Source organism: Hemiscyllium ocellatum, chromosome 16 (assembly GCF_020745735.1).
Source record: "Hemiscyllium ocellatum isolate sHemOce1 chromosome 16, sHemOce1.pat.X.cur, whole genome shotgun sequence".
Lineage (NCBI taxonomy): Eukaryota > Metazoa > Chordata > Chondrichthyes > Orectolobiformes > Hemiscylliidae > Hemiscyllium > Hemiscyllium ocellatum.
The window spans coordinates 1,000,460-1,018,294 of NC_083416.1; the positions used below are offsets into that span (position 1 = coordinate 1,000,460).

Consider the following 17,835-nt stretch of genomic DNA (forward strand, 5'->3'; position numbering starts at 1 on the left):
TTTGTTTTGTGAGCAGTGCAGGTAGATCAAGGCAAACAAGGACATGCAGATCATAGGATGTTCAGACAGATCGCAGCAAACAGGATTATAGCTGCACAGGAAGTGCACAAATCGAGATCAGCATTAGATTTGAAACGAGAGCAGTCCATTCAGCATTCTGATCACAGCAAAGAAGAAGCTGATACTGAACCTGTTGGTACCTGTATCTTCTGCCTGATGGGAGAGGTTGGAAGAGAGTATAACTGGGGTTGGAGGGGTCTGTGATGACATTGGCTGCCATTCCACATGGCAACAAGAATTTAACTGGATAAATTTCTCTTAATCGGGACCCTTGTGGCATAAATGTATCCTGTTAAATTCTTGTTGCATTGTGGAATGACAGCCAATATCATTGAAGACCCCTCTCATCTGGTTACACTCTTCTTCCGAGCGTGCCATTAGAAGCTCATACTTTCACTAAATTATAACACAAAAGGTGGACCAAGAATTACAACTAATGGTGTGTGCCATGAGATGCCTTGTTTCAAACAGGACTGGCTAATGTGCCTTTTGTTAAATGGCCTTCAGGTGGAAGAGGAACAGTCCCTTTACTAAGGTTTCCTTGCACACTCTATAAACGTTTGATGCTGCCTTGTAATTCAGTACAGCATGGGAACATGCCCTTTGGCCCATCATGTCCATGCTGACCATGATGACATTGTAAACAAATCCATCTCCTGCACTCACTGCATATCCTACTGTTCATGTGTTTGTCTAAATGCTTAAACGTTGCTATTGTAGCTGCTTCTGCCACCTCCTCTGGCAGTGCTTTCCAGGTACCTGCTACTCCTGTGTAAACAAAACCTTGCCTCACTCATCTCCTTTAAGTTATCCTCTCCCTCACCTAAAACCTACGCTCCCTAGTATTTGACATTGCCACCCTGAGAAAAAGACTTTGACCACTCACTCTATCCATACCTCTCATCATTTTATATACTTCTATGAGATCATCCCTCAGCTTCTTACATGATCTAGCGAAAACAATCAAAGTTTGTCCAGCCTCCCCTTAATAGCTAATTCACTCCAACTCAGGGAACAAACTGGTAAACTTCTGTTGATCCTTCTCCAAAGCCGCCACACCTTTCCTACAGCATGGCAATAGACTGCCCACAATATTCCTGTCATCCAGGATTCATCCTCACAGGAACATGCTGGTCCTGAACTCTAGTCAAACTGTCTTTAAAAAACTCCCACATGTCAGATGTAGATTTACTCTCACACCATCACCCCGTAGTTGAATTTCTCCAGCTCCTGCCTGATCCTATTGGAATTAGCCTTCCTCAATTTAGCATTTTCACTGATGCCCAGTTGTTTCCTGTGGCCTTCTCCTTGACTATTGTAAGATTTACAAAATAATGATCACTGTTCCCAAAATGCTCCCCCATTGCAACTTCGATCATCTGGACAGGCTCATTCCCTAATGTAAGGTCCAGTACTGCCCCTTCCCTAGTTGGACTAACTATATATTGTTTCAAGAACCCCTCTTTGATATACTTAACTAATTCTGCCCCATTTTAGCCCCTGGCACTCAGGGAGTCTTAATCAATATTGGGAAAGTTAAAATCACCCACTATAACAAGACTGATTTTTTTTACATGATCGACCTACATAGCTGTTCCTCAATTTCTCGGTGGCTATTGGGAGGCCTATAGTATAACCCCAGCATAGTGATTGTACCTTTCTTATTCCTGAGTTATACCCATAATGCCTCAGTGCATGAGCCCTCCAAGGTGTCTGTCACAGCTGCACTGAGAGATTCTCCTCAATCAGTAATACAGCTCCCCCACCCCTTTTACACCCCTCTGTATCTCACCTGAAACATCAAAACCCTGGAATGCCAATCCTGCTCTTCCTTCAACCAGCTTTCTGTTATGGCTAAAATATCATCATCCCGTATACTAATCCAGCTGCTACAGTCATCTGCTTTACCTGTTATACCCCATGCATTAAAATACACCTCAGCCTGTCAGTCCCGCAATGTTCATTAACTTGGTCCTGCCTGTATTTACCATTAGAGTTACTTGGTTTAATCTCTATCTACTCCTCAATCACTCCTCGTGCTGACCCCTGCCACATTAGTTTGAACCCTCCTGAGTGGCACTAGCAAACCTCCTGCCAGGACATTGGTGCCCCTCCAATTTACGTACCAAGCCATCCTCCTTGTATAGGTCCCACCTGACCTGAAAGAGATCCCAATGATCCAGATATCTGAACTCCTCCCTCCTACACCAAATGTATTTCAAGTGTATTATCTTCTTATTTCTGGTCTCACAAGATTTCACCCTCGATTGTTGTGCTTTTCAATTTTCTATAGAAAATATGCAGCCAACAGATTGCTGATTGCTGTGCTTAAGGACAAGATTGTACATATAGGTGGTTGGTTAGCTCAATGGTTGGTTCATGATACAGAGTGATGCCAACAGCGTGGGTTCACTTCCCACACCGGCTGGGTTACCATGAAGGACTCTCCTTCTCCCTGTGTCTGAGGCACGATGACCCTCAGGTTAAACCACCACCAGTCACCTCTCTCTAATGAGAGAGCATCCTGTGTTCTGCTGATATAACTTTTTATTTTACATGAAAGACAAAATTTTCTGAGGTTCACATTCTATGCAAAGCACCAGAAATTTCTGATAAAATGCTGGTCAGGCTAAAGTCTAACTCATCTGGAAAATATTTGCCAAAACAATGAACACAAACTATTCAAGTCCAAATGTGATGTTTATACATAACCTTATGTATGTAGTTATTTAATTGTATAACTTACTATAATATAGTTTTATATATAACTCCAAAGGCAAGGTTGGGCTCTGATAGAATTGATTAAATCCAGGATTTTACTGTTGGGCTAATTTGAGTATTAACCTTAATTTTGGACCAGTTTGAGGAGGGTCTTCTCAATGTTGAGTCCGTATATATACTGCAACTTGTGGAGTTAAGCCATACTTGTTTGTACCAAATTGTCCAATTTGAACTCAGTCAAAACTAGCCTCAGAATTCTTCGACTGAACAGGAATAAGCTTGGCCAGGATTTCTATTTGGGAATTACTGTCCAGTAACTTCTAAATTGAGGGTGAGATGTAATCAATCCTTTGAAAGCTTTCTAATATTCATTTGTCCATGCATAAGGAAATACTTTTTGTGTGTTTGCTGGAGAATTGCAATCTGTGCAACCAGAAAGGTAAAAACTTTGTTATAACTTTCCTTCAGATATGTTTGGAATTCATGTTGTAAAGATTGGTCCATAATTTCCCTTTTGTTAATTTCAATTAATTGTAAACATTCACTGGAAGTGCGCAGTTAATCTCACGGAGTTAATCCTCACGGAGTTAATCTCACGGAGTTAATCTCACGGAGTTAATCCTCACGGAGTTAATCTCACGAGAGAGCCAGTTTTTTGGAAGCAGAGGAATGAAAAGTGAAATAAAACTTTTTGAGGAAAAGAAATTAATTCATTATTGACACTTTACAAAAAGTGACATTTTGCATGAGTAAGTCATATTCTGTAACCACACACTTTCTTTTGTATTCTCAGTGGTCTCTTTATCTCTTACGCATTCCCCCACAAGGGTATGTCTTATGCAAAACAAATTGAAAAGCTGCTTTCCAGCTAGTTACTGTCCCAGCTTCCAGTCAGAAGCTGCTGTCTTTCCCCTGCCTCCTGTCTGTATCTTTGAATTAGAAGTTACTGTTAGGCTCCTGTTTTTGACTTCCAAATGCTGTGGCCTTCTTGTTTGCTATCCCAGCTGGCAGCAAACACAGGCCACTCTTGGGTCACCAAGTGTTAATCCTTGCCCTCTGGGAACATGGCAACAACAAACACAAGATTCAAAGCCAGCCTGCCTTTCTCCATAGGCACTAGCCTGGAATTCCCTGATTCCTTCTCAAAATGACAGAGATTGAGTCCCACACTGGGAAGCAGACAAAGCTGCCTCTTCTTCCAACCCTGACACATGAAGAAGTTTATTAAGATGTCATTTATCTCCAGCTGTGTTAAAGAGATGCAGACTGAATCAAATGCAACCTGCTCATGATGCCTTTTAACTTGCCCAGTAGAAAACAGACATTGTTCCAGAAAGCTCGACATCTGAGGGGGATGGAATCACTCCCATAGTACGCATTTTCAGAATCAGAAGCACAGGGAGAATGTAGCAAGTGATACATGCTGATTTCAGCAATAAACCCACAATTCCTGAGACTGAAACTGAGACACAGATTGACATCTACTGACATGCCATATTCACTGACTCAAAATCAGCAACTAGAAAATCCCAAGCCTTTGAGAGAATACAAGGAAGATCTGGGAAGCTAAAGGAAGGAAAGGAAAGTGACAAAAACCTGCAAGGCAACATAAAAGTGTGGGAAGCTAAGCTTATTTCAAAATTGATGGTTTATTAAAACTCTTCACAGGATATGAGAAGCAGTGGGGGGTGTGATCATTCCACCTCTCATTGCATTTGCCTTCATTATGTTTTTCTAAAAGTCATTATTTTAAAGAATTATAACACTTTGAATACAATACTTGCTCTACCCAGGCATTTATTATGGCATGCCAGTGAGAATTGTAAAGCCACTGTTTCTGCAATACTTTTATTTACTGCTCCTGCTTTATATCAAAGAACATTAACTCTATTGGGTGAGGGTAGAGATCCACCTGCTCCCTAGTTATACCTAATGGCTTAGCTTCTTTCTCAAGTACACCCTCTACAGTTGTTTCCCCTGAGGTGAATGGTTCCTGCCTTTTAGATTCGTAAGTTATCTGAGGTTCCTTAAAAGGGGAAGGATACTCCAGGGATAAGAGTTTACATGTTAAAGAAGCTTCTCCCCCTCCTGCACACTTAGCAAATATTCATTATTTTTAAGAACATGACTCCACCACAACACTTGTAGACACATCATTTGATGTGATGGCTGAGAAATTTTAATTCATTGTAAGCTATTATGCATTTATTTAACTTTGTTATGCTTCAGTTGAGCATTCGGGAATGTGAGAATCCTGATTAAGGATTAGCTAAATTAATTCAGGGACTCACTGACATCACTAAACTATGCAGATCAGATGATCCCAGCTTCAACACCACATCTATTGTGTTTCGCTGAACTCAATGGGAGGGTATTTGGAGATTTCCAATTGACCTCAACTCACTGTCCTGATTATTGGGAACAAGATCCAGAGCTTCCTGCAAGGAATCCGGTCAGTGTAGAAGTTGTTTGGAATCCGGTCAGTGTGGAAGTTGTTTGGAACCTGGTCAGTGTAGAAGTTGTTTGGAATCCGGTCAGTGTGGAAGTTGTTTGAGCACAGGATTAGGCTGTTCATCATAACACGCTGTCTAAATTCTAACAGGATGAAGTATCATGGGAGTTATGTCATTCTGTGGCCCCCAGTAACAGCTCAGTGAAGCAGATTGCCACTAAATATTGTCTGAGTAAATAGCAAAAGAAAACCTCACAGCGTGTGCAAACCCACGACTTGAATATTTTCCTTGGCATCAGGTAGAGCAGAGTAGAATCTGAAATTTACCCTAATCCACCAGAAGGGGATCTTTTTAAGGGTGCAGAACATAGGGTGACAAGGGCTGAAAACTGTGTTAATCCCCACAATAACCTATTTTAATTAATTCAAAGAAGAAATGTAAACTATCTTTCCCTTGGAGCCCTCTGTGTTGTTCTTAAATAATGCTGCATTAGCCCATCCTCTCATTACCTCCTGTTGCTCTCAGTAAATAGCTTTTAATCTTCACACACCACCTGCTTAGACAGAGCCTTCCCTGGGCCTTCCTTACCCCTCTACATTGACTCTTGGTCTGACAAAATCTTGATTTTAACAGTTTTATGCTTACTTTCCAATTGTTAATGTTCTAACCCTGTCCTTTTTTTTCTCTATCTCTCTAATTTACTCTAGTTTCTAAAACCTTTGGAGATTTTATTGTTCCAATTCTGCTTGTCCATTTCCGATTTTATAACCTCCCCTCTCACTAACACTTTTCTTAAAATGTATTTCACCTGTCCTTCCTTACGTGCCTCAAAACACTTCTGTGAAGAGCTTTGGGATTTCACATTAAGTTTCATATAAATATATGGTTTTGTTGCTGTAAAACTCTTTGGGCCATGGAGATTTTGAAAGGCAGCTATTATATAAATGCAACATTGTTTTCTTTTGTGTACAAATTTCTCATACATCATGCTCAAATAGTTATGGGTCTGATATCAGTTATGTACCACTCTCCTTATTGACATGGATAATAAGTCTAGTAACTATTATGCGCCCTGCATTTTAAAACAAGTGCTTTATCAATTAATTGCATGTTATCTGGATTGACATAGGTATGTGATGGAGCATTAGTTATGTACATGTTCTCTATAATGGCACATTGACACAGATATTGATCTAGCACGACTGAGTAGATCTGGGAATCATTACCACCTGCAAATTCCCACAAAGTCACAAACCTTCCTGACTTGGAATTACATTGACGATCCGTGACTGGGTCAAAATCCTGGAACTCCCTTCTTAATAACACGATCAGTATCCATCCACTCCAAAGTTTGCAGCAATTCAAAAATGCAGCACACCACCAACATCTCCAGGGCAATTGCAGACGGGCAATAAACGCTGATCCAACCAGCAATGCTGCAACCCACGTCTGAATAAAAGGACAGGTGAACATTTTCCTTATACTGATGCAGGTAGACAAACTTAGTGGACTGGATTGGTAATCGAAACCTGTTTTGTGTTACATGGAAGAAAGTATTCAGCACTAACAATCACTCAAGGCTTGACTGGTTACTTTAAGACACATTTCATGATCAAGGGAATGATATAAATGAGTAAGTGTCACTCACTGGTGAGATGGATGGGTCTCTATGAGGAGGATAAAGCTGCATATTCTATAGAGGAAATAATTCCACTTGGACAATGGAAACAGAGATATGTTCATGTTCAACCACTGGTCATAGTTTGGTGGTACTTTTACTAATTAGGACACAATGTAAAATTGATGCAAGTGGTATAAATTAGTTTAATTCCACACAATCTACTTAACAAAATAGCTAGACTGTCTATTAACATTTATGGCATAAAACAGATTTGAAATGAAAGCAATAATGGAAGATGCATTGTGAAACTTCCAAAGATAAGATTTTGAACTTTGTACAAAACTGAGGTTTGTACAATTCAAAAAGAACTTTCTGGAGTTTAAGAGTGAGGCAGTGGATAGAAAAGGAGACAGCGATGCTCCTTCTGCAACCAAAAGCCTGCTATTCATTAAACAAGCAACTCTTAATTGGCTTCCATGTCTGCAACAATTAAATATTCCTGAAAATTAGCCAAGTTCCTTTACCCTCCATTCAAGAGGAGCAGAGCAGAGTTGCTTGCAGGCCGTGTGAACTCCACGCCTCGTCTTGGCTGTTGATGTGTGAGACGCTCGCTCCATTCATAATAAACTGACAGCCTCTGTTTCTGGTTCCACAGATTGCAGTGGGGCAGGAGGTGGGGGGGTGGTGGCTGGATTGTCTTTTCCAGAGTGGCAGCTGAGCGTTCCCCCCCCCCCCCCCCCCCACACCCACCCCGCCACACAACCACCACTGGCCTCGCCAAGAGACCTGGCACCCCCTTACTTCATCGGTTTTGGCCTGAGGCCATGAATCTCACATTAAAGCTCAGAACACTGGAGGATAGAGTGACACACAGAATCGAGCCTGAGCGGGTGCTCTTTATACACAAATGTACACAGTTCCCAGGGACAATAACTGGGCCACCACTCAAAAGCAGGCTAGATTACAGTGCGCATTTCTGTGGACAAAGGCCTCTCTCTGGGTCGAGACTTTGGGGGCAGCATGTGAGACAGGCTAATGAGATCTCACACAGCAAATCCCTCAGTAACTGCACCACATTCTAATATTCCTCCTTTAACCCTTTACACACCGACAAAGATTTATAGGTTACAAACCACACAGTGCTCCTTTAACAAACTTTAAAATGTGCTGTTTCCTCATCAATCCATCACTCTTCATGTTTAGAGAATTAACGTAGAATATTTAATATCATATTAAGAGAGCTTCTTCTAATAATTCACCTGATTAAACCTGCAAATAGTGGAGTTGGAAAGAACAGAAATAGCTAACTCAGCACAGAACAGCCATCTCAGATGGCAGATCCTAATAAACCTACATTTGTATGTTCTCTGTATGACCCTTCGGTCTGCACTGGGATTCATTTATTCAGAGGGAGGTGAGGCTTTGGCCCCACACCTGGCTCACTACGTAAGTGATATTGAGTAGAATTCCCATTCCAGTTAGCTAGCCAGAAACTGTGGTTGGAAATGAAATGTGCTGATGTTCAGTGAGGCCAGAACAGTGTCCAGTTGTGATGTTTTCCATGAAGAAATGTGCGTTGGTTCCACATGAAGAGTTTTCATTTGAGAAAAATATCAAAAGGTGTCTGGTGCCGTGAAGCAAGTGATGAACATGTTTCTGAATGGAGGTGGAGAGAGCAGGCAGTTAGTGGAATGAGAGACAGCAGACAAAAACATTGTTGAAACTTTTTTCGTCTCTGGGTGAAGTCTCTCAACATGCTCAGAGCCTTCAGCCCTGCTCAATTAATATGTTGCAGTTTTGTAATAAACAGAGACCGTTTACTGGAATTTTATAGATTAGTTTCTTTCTCTTGCTCTTTGTTTGTGAGGTCATCAGTCATCTTGTGATATGACTTCACTGGCAATAGCATTATCTCAATTAAAAGATCATTGCACTGGAATCTTTGGACTGATTAATAACAATGGACAGTGGGCTAAGCAAGTCAAAGAAGGTACTTGGGATTATGTGTTGACACAGTCCAAAAACAGAGGAAGTTTTGTCATGAAGCTTCAAGGCAAGAAGCAGTTAGAATGATTTGTTCACGAACGAGAAAGAGAATGAAGATCCCAGTTGGAGTTAGCAATGGACAAACATCAGTCCAGAAGTTAGTCAAGAGCTGAAGTCCAGTTTACCTGGCCTCATCCAGAACTCTTTAGTCAGACTCAAGGAAGGAGTGATCCTTGCAAGGCTACAAGGTTTAGTGTATTTGCTTATTGAGGTTTGCCAGAGCTCTAACCGAGAACTGTGCATTGCCATCTCATACTAAATGAATACCTTCAGTTATTCTTACCTGGTTGCGTGGTCTTCTCTTCCAATTTTGATTCAATGGACCTCAATACAGTGAATGCAATGAGGATGAACAAGTAGAGACACAGTTTATACAACACGTGGCTCATTCCTCTTCTTTTGAGCACAACTTAAATTTTAAACTTTCCAATCTTTGTCACTCAGCTGCTCACGACACTCATTGGCGATGCTGGGGGATGGAGGGCTCTCCAATTTTTTGTGTTTTAGTTGTTCTTTTCTCTTATTGGCAGAGGCCTGTGCATTAGTTCTTCAACTGCTGGAAAAGAAAATAAAACAATCAGCTCAAACTGAGCAGCTTCCTCTGTGAACATGGTATTACCACCAATTACTTTGAACGTGAATAGCGTATGACTTTGCGTGGCACACAAACTAAAATCCTTTCCAGGGTCTGTGATCCAATTTGCCAGACGAAGCTAGCAGTGAGACTGAACAAATACTTTGCATTTTCTGTATTGTCCATGGTTTCAGTCACACAATGAGACCTTTATTGTCTGTATTACACATTTAACACATACTTTCAACCCAAGAGTGAGGACATTTGTGCATTACAGTGTGATCAGGATCAACTGATGAACATGGATACAGAAATCAATTTGGCATATCCTAGCAGACCCATGCAGAAAGACACCATATTCTCCTCAGCAAAGCATCAAGTTACTTCTTAAGATTCCAATCGTTTTGCCTCCCAGTAACCTCCGAGAAGCAATTGTAAAGAATTATCACGACTTTGCGAACAGAGTCATTTTATGAATATCATGTGCTGTTTGGTCAGTCTGTGTCATGGTTGTTATGTTTCTGTGCAATTGACTGGCATGTTCATCATCACTTCCTTCTTAAAGAAAATCAGCAAGATTGAAATGAACAAAGCAAGTTTGAATCATTTGGATAATTAGTTCCTTTGCTGTTCAGTCAGGTAAAAGCTTGGTGGTCAGAGTCCTGTAAACACAAGTGCCTGTGCTGACTAATCCATCTGTGAATCCCAGCATCGATAAGAATCTGTAAAGTCCAACGAACATTCCCTGTATGCGATCTTTGAATCATGAGGCACTCTTCAATTTAACAAAGATACGTGAATATATCTTACTCTGCACACAATGGCTTGTGTGGAAAAATAATTATTGAATTCAGACAGAAAGGGAGATTTTCCCATTGGTAGTTAGTGTATTGTAGGCAGTTGGTCCACCATGGCTCAGAACAATTTTACTCATTCAATCTCTGCCCTTCACCTTGTTAGAAACAACAAAGAACAAAGAAAATTACAGCACAGGAACAGCTCTGCAGCCCTCCGAGACTGCGCTGATCTAGATCCTCGATCTAAACCTGTCGTCTATTTTCTATATCCCTCTGCTCCCTGCCCATTCATGTATCCGTCTAGATACATCTTAAAGGACACTATCGTGCCCACCTCTATCACCTCTGCTGGCAACATGTTCCAGGCACCCGCCACTCTCTGCATGAAGAAATTTCCACGCATATCTCCACTAAACTTTTCCCCTTTCACTTTGAACTTGTGACCAGAGTAACTGAGTCCCCTACTCTGAGAAAAAGCTTATTGTTATCCACCCTGTCTATACCCCTCATGATTTTGTAGACCTCAAATCAGTTCCCCATTCAACCTCTGTCTTTCTAATGAAAATAATCCCAATCTACCCAACCTTTCTTCATAGCTCGCTCCCTCCATACCAGGCAACATCCCTGTGAACCTCCTCTGCACCCTCTCCAAAGCATCCACATCCGTTTGGTAATGTGGTGACCAGAACTGTACACAGTATTCCAAACATGGCTAAACCAAAGCCCTATACAACTGTAACATGACCTGACAACTCTTGTCCTGAATACCATGTCCGATGAAGGAAAGCATGCTGCATGCCCCTTTGACCACTCTATTTACCTGTGTTGCCACCTTCGGGGAACAATGGACCTGAACATCCAGATCTCTTTACATCAGTTTTCCCCAGGACCCTTTTATTCCTGATGAAGGGCTTTTGCCCGAAACGTCGATTTTGCTGCACTTTGGATGCTGCCTGAACTGCTGTGCTCTTCCAGCACCACTGATCCAGAATCCTTTTCCATTTACTGTATAGTTTGCTCTTGATTTGGATCTTCCAAAATGCATCATTTCGCATTTGCTCAGATTGAACTCCATCTACCATTTCTCTGCCCAACTCTCCAACCTGTTAATAATGCAGCTGGGCTCTTTGACCTTTCCTTGGTCTAACATGCAGCCAGATTAGCAAAAGAGCTGAAAATGTTCACCATTCATGCTGCTGGCACCATGTTTAAAATCCAGTTGCACACCACATCAGACACTTAACCAGGAACGAGGCCTCACATTGCTGTGCTCTAGTCTCAGTGTTTAAGGAGAAAAGAGCACTCGCTCCCTGCTTTACAGACAGGGGTGTGGAGGTGTTGGTGGATGAGATAGTGGAGAGGAAGACAGTCAGCCTGGGTACAGATCCAAGCCCAGGTCAGTGCTGTCTGGTGGGTGAAGATGAAGACAGCAGTGTAGGAAGAATGTCAATGAGCTTCTGTAAGGATAGGTGCCACCACCTTCTCTTTGCTACCTCACACTCATTGGTTCACTACGTACTCCCACTGTCAGTGCACACAGCTCTCAAAGCTCATGAGCTACAGCTCTCATTAATATATGCATCATACCCACTCGACAGCTCTGACCAACCTCATCCTCCCAAACCACTCCCTTTTCCTAGCCTCTCTGCTTCCTGTTCACTCACTGAAGATATCTCACCAACCTTTCCGACCTCTGTAGCAGTGCTCTTCTATCATACTCCTGAAGAAGAGCTTATGCCTGAAACATCGATACTCCTGCTCCCCGGATGCTGCCTGACCTGTTGTGCTTTTCCAGCACCAACTCTTGACTCGGATCTCCAGCATCTGCAGTCCTCACTTTCTTCTATCATACTCAGTGCCTCCTTTTGTTTCATTGCAGGAAAGATTGGCCCAATTCCCAGCCTGATGCCTCCACAGCACCCTCACTGACCTACCTTTAATCCTCTAGCCTGGTTACACTTGTTCTTAGCCCCAATCCCCAGACAGCATGGACACAGCTCCCCGGACCAAGCACCTGACTGTCTGCGGCCAACCTCCGGGGCTGGAATAGGACAATTCTCTTGACTGGCTGTTGTGGTACACCTTGATTGACTGTAGCCCACTCCATCCCACCCCCACCCCCCCCCAATCCCCTTTGAATTTTGCTCACAGCCATTCGGTTGAAGCACATGCAGTGTGTTTGCTGTGTAAGCTGCTGCATGTGCTGCAGATGTGGACCTGATGCTCAGTGCTCCCCAGTGTGGTCAGCTGCCTGCTTCTTCTCTGGACTGAAAAACAATGCAGGCCATGGAGACTATAACTGAGCACTATAAACCATGTGTGCTAAGAAAGCAATGTGATCCAAGGTCAGTGCTGAACTCAGTGAGTTTGTGCTAACCAATGTGATGCAGACAGAGGCTGGCAGTCTTCAGGTAAGTCCAATGTAAATGAGTCTTAAGAACCGCATGATCTTTAAGTGTGTCCTTGCATGTACCACAAACTAGGCAAAAGTGAGGACTCAGCTGCTGGAGATTAGAGTCAGCATTAGTGGTGCTGGAAAAGCACAGCAGGTCAAACAGCATCCAAGGAGCAGGAGAACCGATGCTTTGGGCAAAAGCTCTTCATCAGGGCTTCATCAGGTGTAACACAAACTGACAGGAGATGTAAGTAGCAGGTGTCCCTGATCTCTCAAATGTTGAAGGGATGAGATGGTGTGTGAGCTGGTCTTCATGCACGTGTGATAATGTGGTGAGGCCAGTGGTTCACACCAATGTCAATTTGTGTGGAAAGAATTGCAAGGAGGATGGTGCCCGTGGTGCATGCTGGGACATTGTTGTGAGTGAACAATGAGATGACATTGGAACAAGCTTTCATCGAGGTGCAACCACCAGCCACTTGTTCAGATTTACTTTGGGAATTTGAGCTGCCCAGTTTCTTGGGGAAGGAGAGGAATATTGGAAATGGGATATAAAGAAGGACAGTTAGGGCTTTAATGAGATGTAATTGCATGAAAATAATGTAGTTGGCACTCACTAGTGAGATTTTCATTTGAGGGTCAGGAAGAAAATTGCAAACACCTTTCTCGAGATTCTGATTTTTTTCATTCTCTATGTTTATTCCATCTCGTTTTTCACTGCTCACGGTACACTAGTGATGGGAAAATATTGCCCCAAATCTTGTGTACTGTATATTGCTGCCATTCAGCTTCTTCAGGCCAGATTTTTATGTCAAAAGTCCCATCTCTGGATAGGGAAACAATCTATTTCTCAGTGTTTTAAAGAAACTCAATAAATGCATGCTCCTGATGGGAAGGCACAGCTGGCAGTGGGAAGGGAAAATGCGTTGCCCATTGGAACACTGAGCAACATGCAAATGAAAAGGTTTTAAGTTAAGTTTCAGGATCTGTACTCATTCAGGGTAATAGGGTCTTTAGCTGTAGAGAGGAAAATTCAAACTGGATTTCAATGTCTGACCACTGTCCAGCAACTCATTCTTGAAGTCCAAATCAGAGTGAATGAAAGAAACAATTCTAGTTCAGCTGTGAAGCTCCCCATAGATGAATAGTTTGCTTACATACAATAACCCAGGCTCACAGCCAATGATTTTATTTTAAAGTGATGAGCACCAATGGTGTCCAGAATTCTGCATCATCAGAAGATGGGAGGGGGACCTGGTAAAAAACAGAATGCTTTATAAAAGTAAGGGTCCCACCGGTGACTGAGCTAATACAGCTCATTAAAAGGGTGCCACCTCCCTTTCTCAACAAAGTCCGATATCACACACTGTGTTCACTCACTGGACATTGTCGTAGTTTCAAGGAGTCAGTCTGGTTTTGAAAGAGACAACATCCTCTTGCCAATCCAACGCCCCCACCTCCCCCTGCTGACTCAAGATCACAGGAAAAGATGCTGTATGCTTGATTAGTTTCTTTAACTTGGGAGTACAACAGCAAACAGTTGTGAAAGAGCCAATCTTGACTAACAGCGGGCTCTCTGTCTACTGAAAAGAGCATGTCCGTCTCCCTCTCACTCTCTCTTCCTGTTGTTTTAAAGTTTGGATCCGAAAGAGCTTTGCTCAAGACAGGGGCGTAATTCTTCTGACGTCCACTCTCACTTGTCCGAGCCATCAAGGGCCATCTGTTCATTCTGCTGTTATCACAGTGTTGACAAAGGACCCTCTTACTTCCCAACATCCCCTCCCGTTACCAGCCTCTCCTCCCTGACTCTCTGACATGCAGCCATTCACTAACTATAAACAAGCCTTCCTGAATCTCTGAAGCTTAGAGTTCCGATACTTCAACACTCGTGTTTATCTCAAACGTTTGTCATTTGTCTAGCATTTGTCAAGTGTCAAGTGGACTAAGACAGAACCTTTTTTGTCAGCTTGTGCACGCTATTCTATTAATAATTAGACATAAAATTCATATATTCCGAGTTAGTCAGTATCCTCACCTCCTTTGTCCCGATCACAGTGATGTGACCATGGACTTTGGGTTTCAGTTAATTTATCTGTCGACTTTCCTGATAACTTAGTGAACTTCATCAGTGAATCACACGGTCAAACAGCGTGCTGCTGGAAAGGCACCGCTGGTCAGGCAGCATTTGAGGAGCAGGAGAATCCACGTTTCAGGCATAAGCCCTTTATCAGGCTCAAAAAGTCGATTTTCCTGCTCCTCGGATGCTGCCTGACCAGCTGTGCTTTTCCAGCAGCACTCTAATCTCCAGCGTCTGCAGTCCTCACTTTCTCCTAGTGAATCATACAGGTCAGGAAGATCCCGGGATGGATTGTCAGTTCAGTAAAAGGTGCTATAATCAGTTTCCATGGACTGCATTTTACCAGAAATTGGCTGTGTCAAGTTTGATGAGTCTCTTGTAGGGTTTCTCTCCATGAGTCCTAGCCAGTTTCCTCATGTTAATCTTTTCAGGCTCACCTCATTACCTATGCACAATGCCCCTCTGACATTCTGCTTATCATATCCTCACTCTCACCACAGGAGAAAGTACTCACCACTGTCGGGTCCTTCCCAATTCCTTGTGCCATCCTGAAAGCCAGGATATGCTGCAGGTATACACCATCAGTCCCAGACCAGCCCTGCTCAGTCTGTGTGAATTGGCATGTCAGACTGAAGGAAACTGGCACTCTTCCCTGCCAACAGGGGCCTGGAGATGCTGGTGAATAGGGACATACAGAGGAAAGCTGTGCGCTTCCTTCAGGACTGGCACAGGACACCACACCACCACCTATCTGCCTGAGGCCAGCTGGTATGTGAGGTCTCCACACTCTGGGAGAAGGCAGCAGAGTAGGAAGAAGATTAATGAACTCCTCTGCTCTGTGAGACTAAGTGCCTCCATCTACTACCTACACTCACTCACTCTCTTCCACTTCACACACCCTCCACCAAGGATCACGGTCTCTCATTCTCACTGTCCCACAGCCACTGGATCCCCAGGTTATTAACCCTGTATGACCTCAGTGCTGCTGAAGCCCTCTCTCATGACATCTCATCACATTTGCCCCACTGGCACCAGCACTGACAGTTGGGCCACTCACTTCCATCTCATTCAGTGCCTCTTGTTATTTCAGGAGTAAAAGCATCCACATGATGGGGTGGGGGTGGGGGTGGGGGTGCAACAGTCAGCTCCTTAACCCACCCCTACTAGGACAGGATCCTGACCCTGACTGATCCAAGCTGCCAACTGACTGTACCCAAGTGCCGGACTGGCATGGGAGGTTATATTTGACTGTATGTGTCAGCTCCCTGACCGAAGGGTGTCTCCCTGAGTTTGACTGAGGACTACTGAGCTTAAACTTTGTGGTCTGTTCACTGCATAGGCTGTTGGCAGATGGTGCAGGTGTGAGGTTGGTGTTGCACTATGACAACCAGCAATAAGTCTGTGCCCTTGATGACTGACTGCTGACAGGCAGAACAAGCTACACGGCTTTGTGAGTGTGCTAAAACACAGGTCAAGGCAGACAAACAGTGAGTCTTTAAACTCCAGCTGATGGTACACAGTTTAAAAATGCTTGGCAACATAACATAGCCAAGGCAGAAATGCTGTGGAGTGTTCGAGTCAGTATAAAGTGATTGAGCATGAAGATAGCAAGCGAGAAGTCCCGAGGTGCACCCGGTCAAAATCCATGTGCTGGGGACCATGTCCCACTGCACACCATTTCCCACTGCACACCATTTCCTGATAGCAGCAATGAAAGGTTTGGGTTTGAGCTAATGTTACAATGAAAAGCTCAGTGATATTGTACATGGATCACATGTGTGCCACCAGATGTGGTAAGGCTGATAGATGTCTGATGCCACAGTGTTCATGAATGTGGGATGTATGCGGTCACTCCCCGTGAAGCACACCCTGAGATGTTGGTGACTGCTATACCATAGAGGGTGAAGGAGCAAGCGGCAAGCGAGAGTAACCAGGAACCTGCTTGACTTTCCTGTCGCATACTGTCACCATCAAGTGGGTGGGTGAAGAGGAAACTGCACAGAAATGAAGTGGCTTGTTAATGCACGCCAATAACCCTCTCACAACTCACTAGTGAGAATCTCATATCACTGGACTAGACTTGGGCAGAGAATGGCATATTTTGTTCTCCACATTGAGAAGCTCCTCACTGCCGATCTTGCACAATGTCACAATTTTCTCATCAATTCCCACATTCAGTGGCTGTGATGATTCCACCCCATATGAAAGAGAGAAAGCTTGGACCAGCATGTGGGTGAACATGTGCAGACTCTAATGGCTTGCACAGATTGCAATGATTGCTTCCGCTGCTAACATTGAGACTAGAAATGATTAATAATCACTTGAATAAGTCCTGGAACAGCTGTTGTGATGGCACTTTGGGGAAAGACCACTGTCTAAGGTCCTTCGATCAAAGTACAATGTGACCCTCCCGGTGCCTCAAATATATGGCACAGGCCCCAACTGGTGGAACCAGAAAGTGGTCCAGCTTCTGGGCAGCACAGTGGCTCAGTGGTTAGCACTGCTGTCTCACAGCACCAGGGACCCGGGTTCAATTCCCACCTCGGGCAACTGTCTGTGTGGAGTTTGCACATTCTCCCCGTGTCTGCATGTCATGCACAATCCAAAGATGTGCAGGTCAGGTGAATTGGCCATGCTAAATTGCCCATAGTGTTAGGTGGATTAGTCAGGGGCAAATGTAGAGAAATGGGTTTGGGTGGGTTGCTCTTCGGAGGGTCGGTGTGGACTTGTTGGGCCGAAGGGCCCGTTTCCACACTGTAGGGAATCTAATCTAATGAAACATGTGTATGGAGTGAACAGCATAGCTCAATGTAGGCTTGCACAGCGAGCAGATGAAGTGTCAGATTGGCACAAAGGTAAACTCAGACAGACAGACAGACAGACGGACTGAGCATGGTTGATATACTCCAGTCTCCTGACACAGTGAGAAAGGAGCTACGTCCCATGTTAGCAAACTATTGACTTGGACAAATAGAGACAGACTGGCACTCTTGGGCAGAATCTTGTCACCTCAAGTTTTCAGGCATTGCAACCACACGGTGTTCCCAACCCCACACAGATCAGAGTTACAGCCCAAGTCACAATATGATGG

General features: G+C 43.5%; 1 protein-coding gene across 2 annotated transcripts in view; it reads right to left on the reverse strand.

Annotated features, from left to right (window-relative positions):
- Positions 1–17,835, reverse strand: part of LOC132823310 (fibroblast growth factor receptor 4-like) — a 63,289-nt gene that overhangs the window by 39,644 nt on the left and 5,810 nt on the right. Inside the window, exon 2 of one of the 2 annotated variants that reach the window (XM_060836984.1) lies at positions 9,185–9,454. In XM_060836984.1, coding sequence (XP_060692967.1) covers positions 9,185–9,290 — 106 coding nt within the window. In that variant the 5' untranslated portion in view covers positions 9,291–9,454. Of the gene's footprint in view, positions 1–9,184; positions 9,458–17,835 lie in introns of both variants that reach the window. The other variant, XM_060836983.1, reaches the window with a different exon arrangement.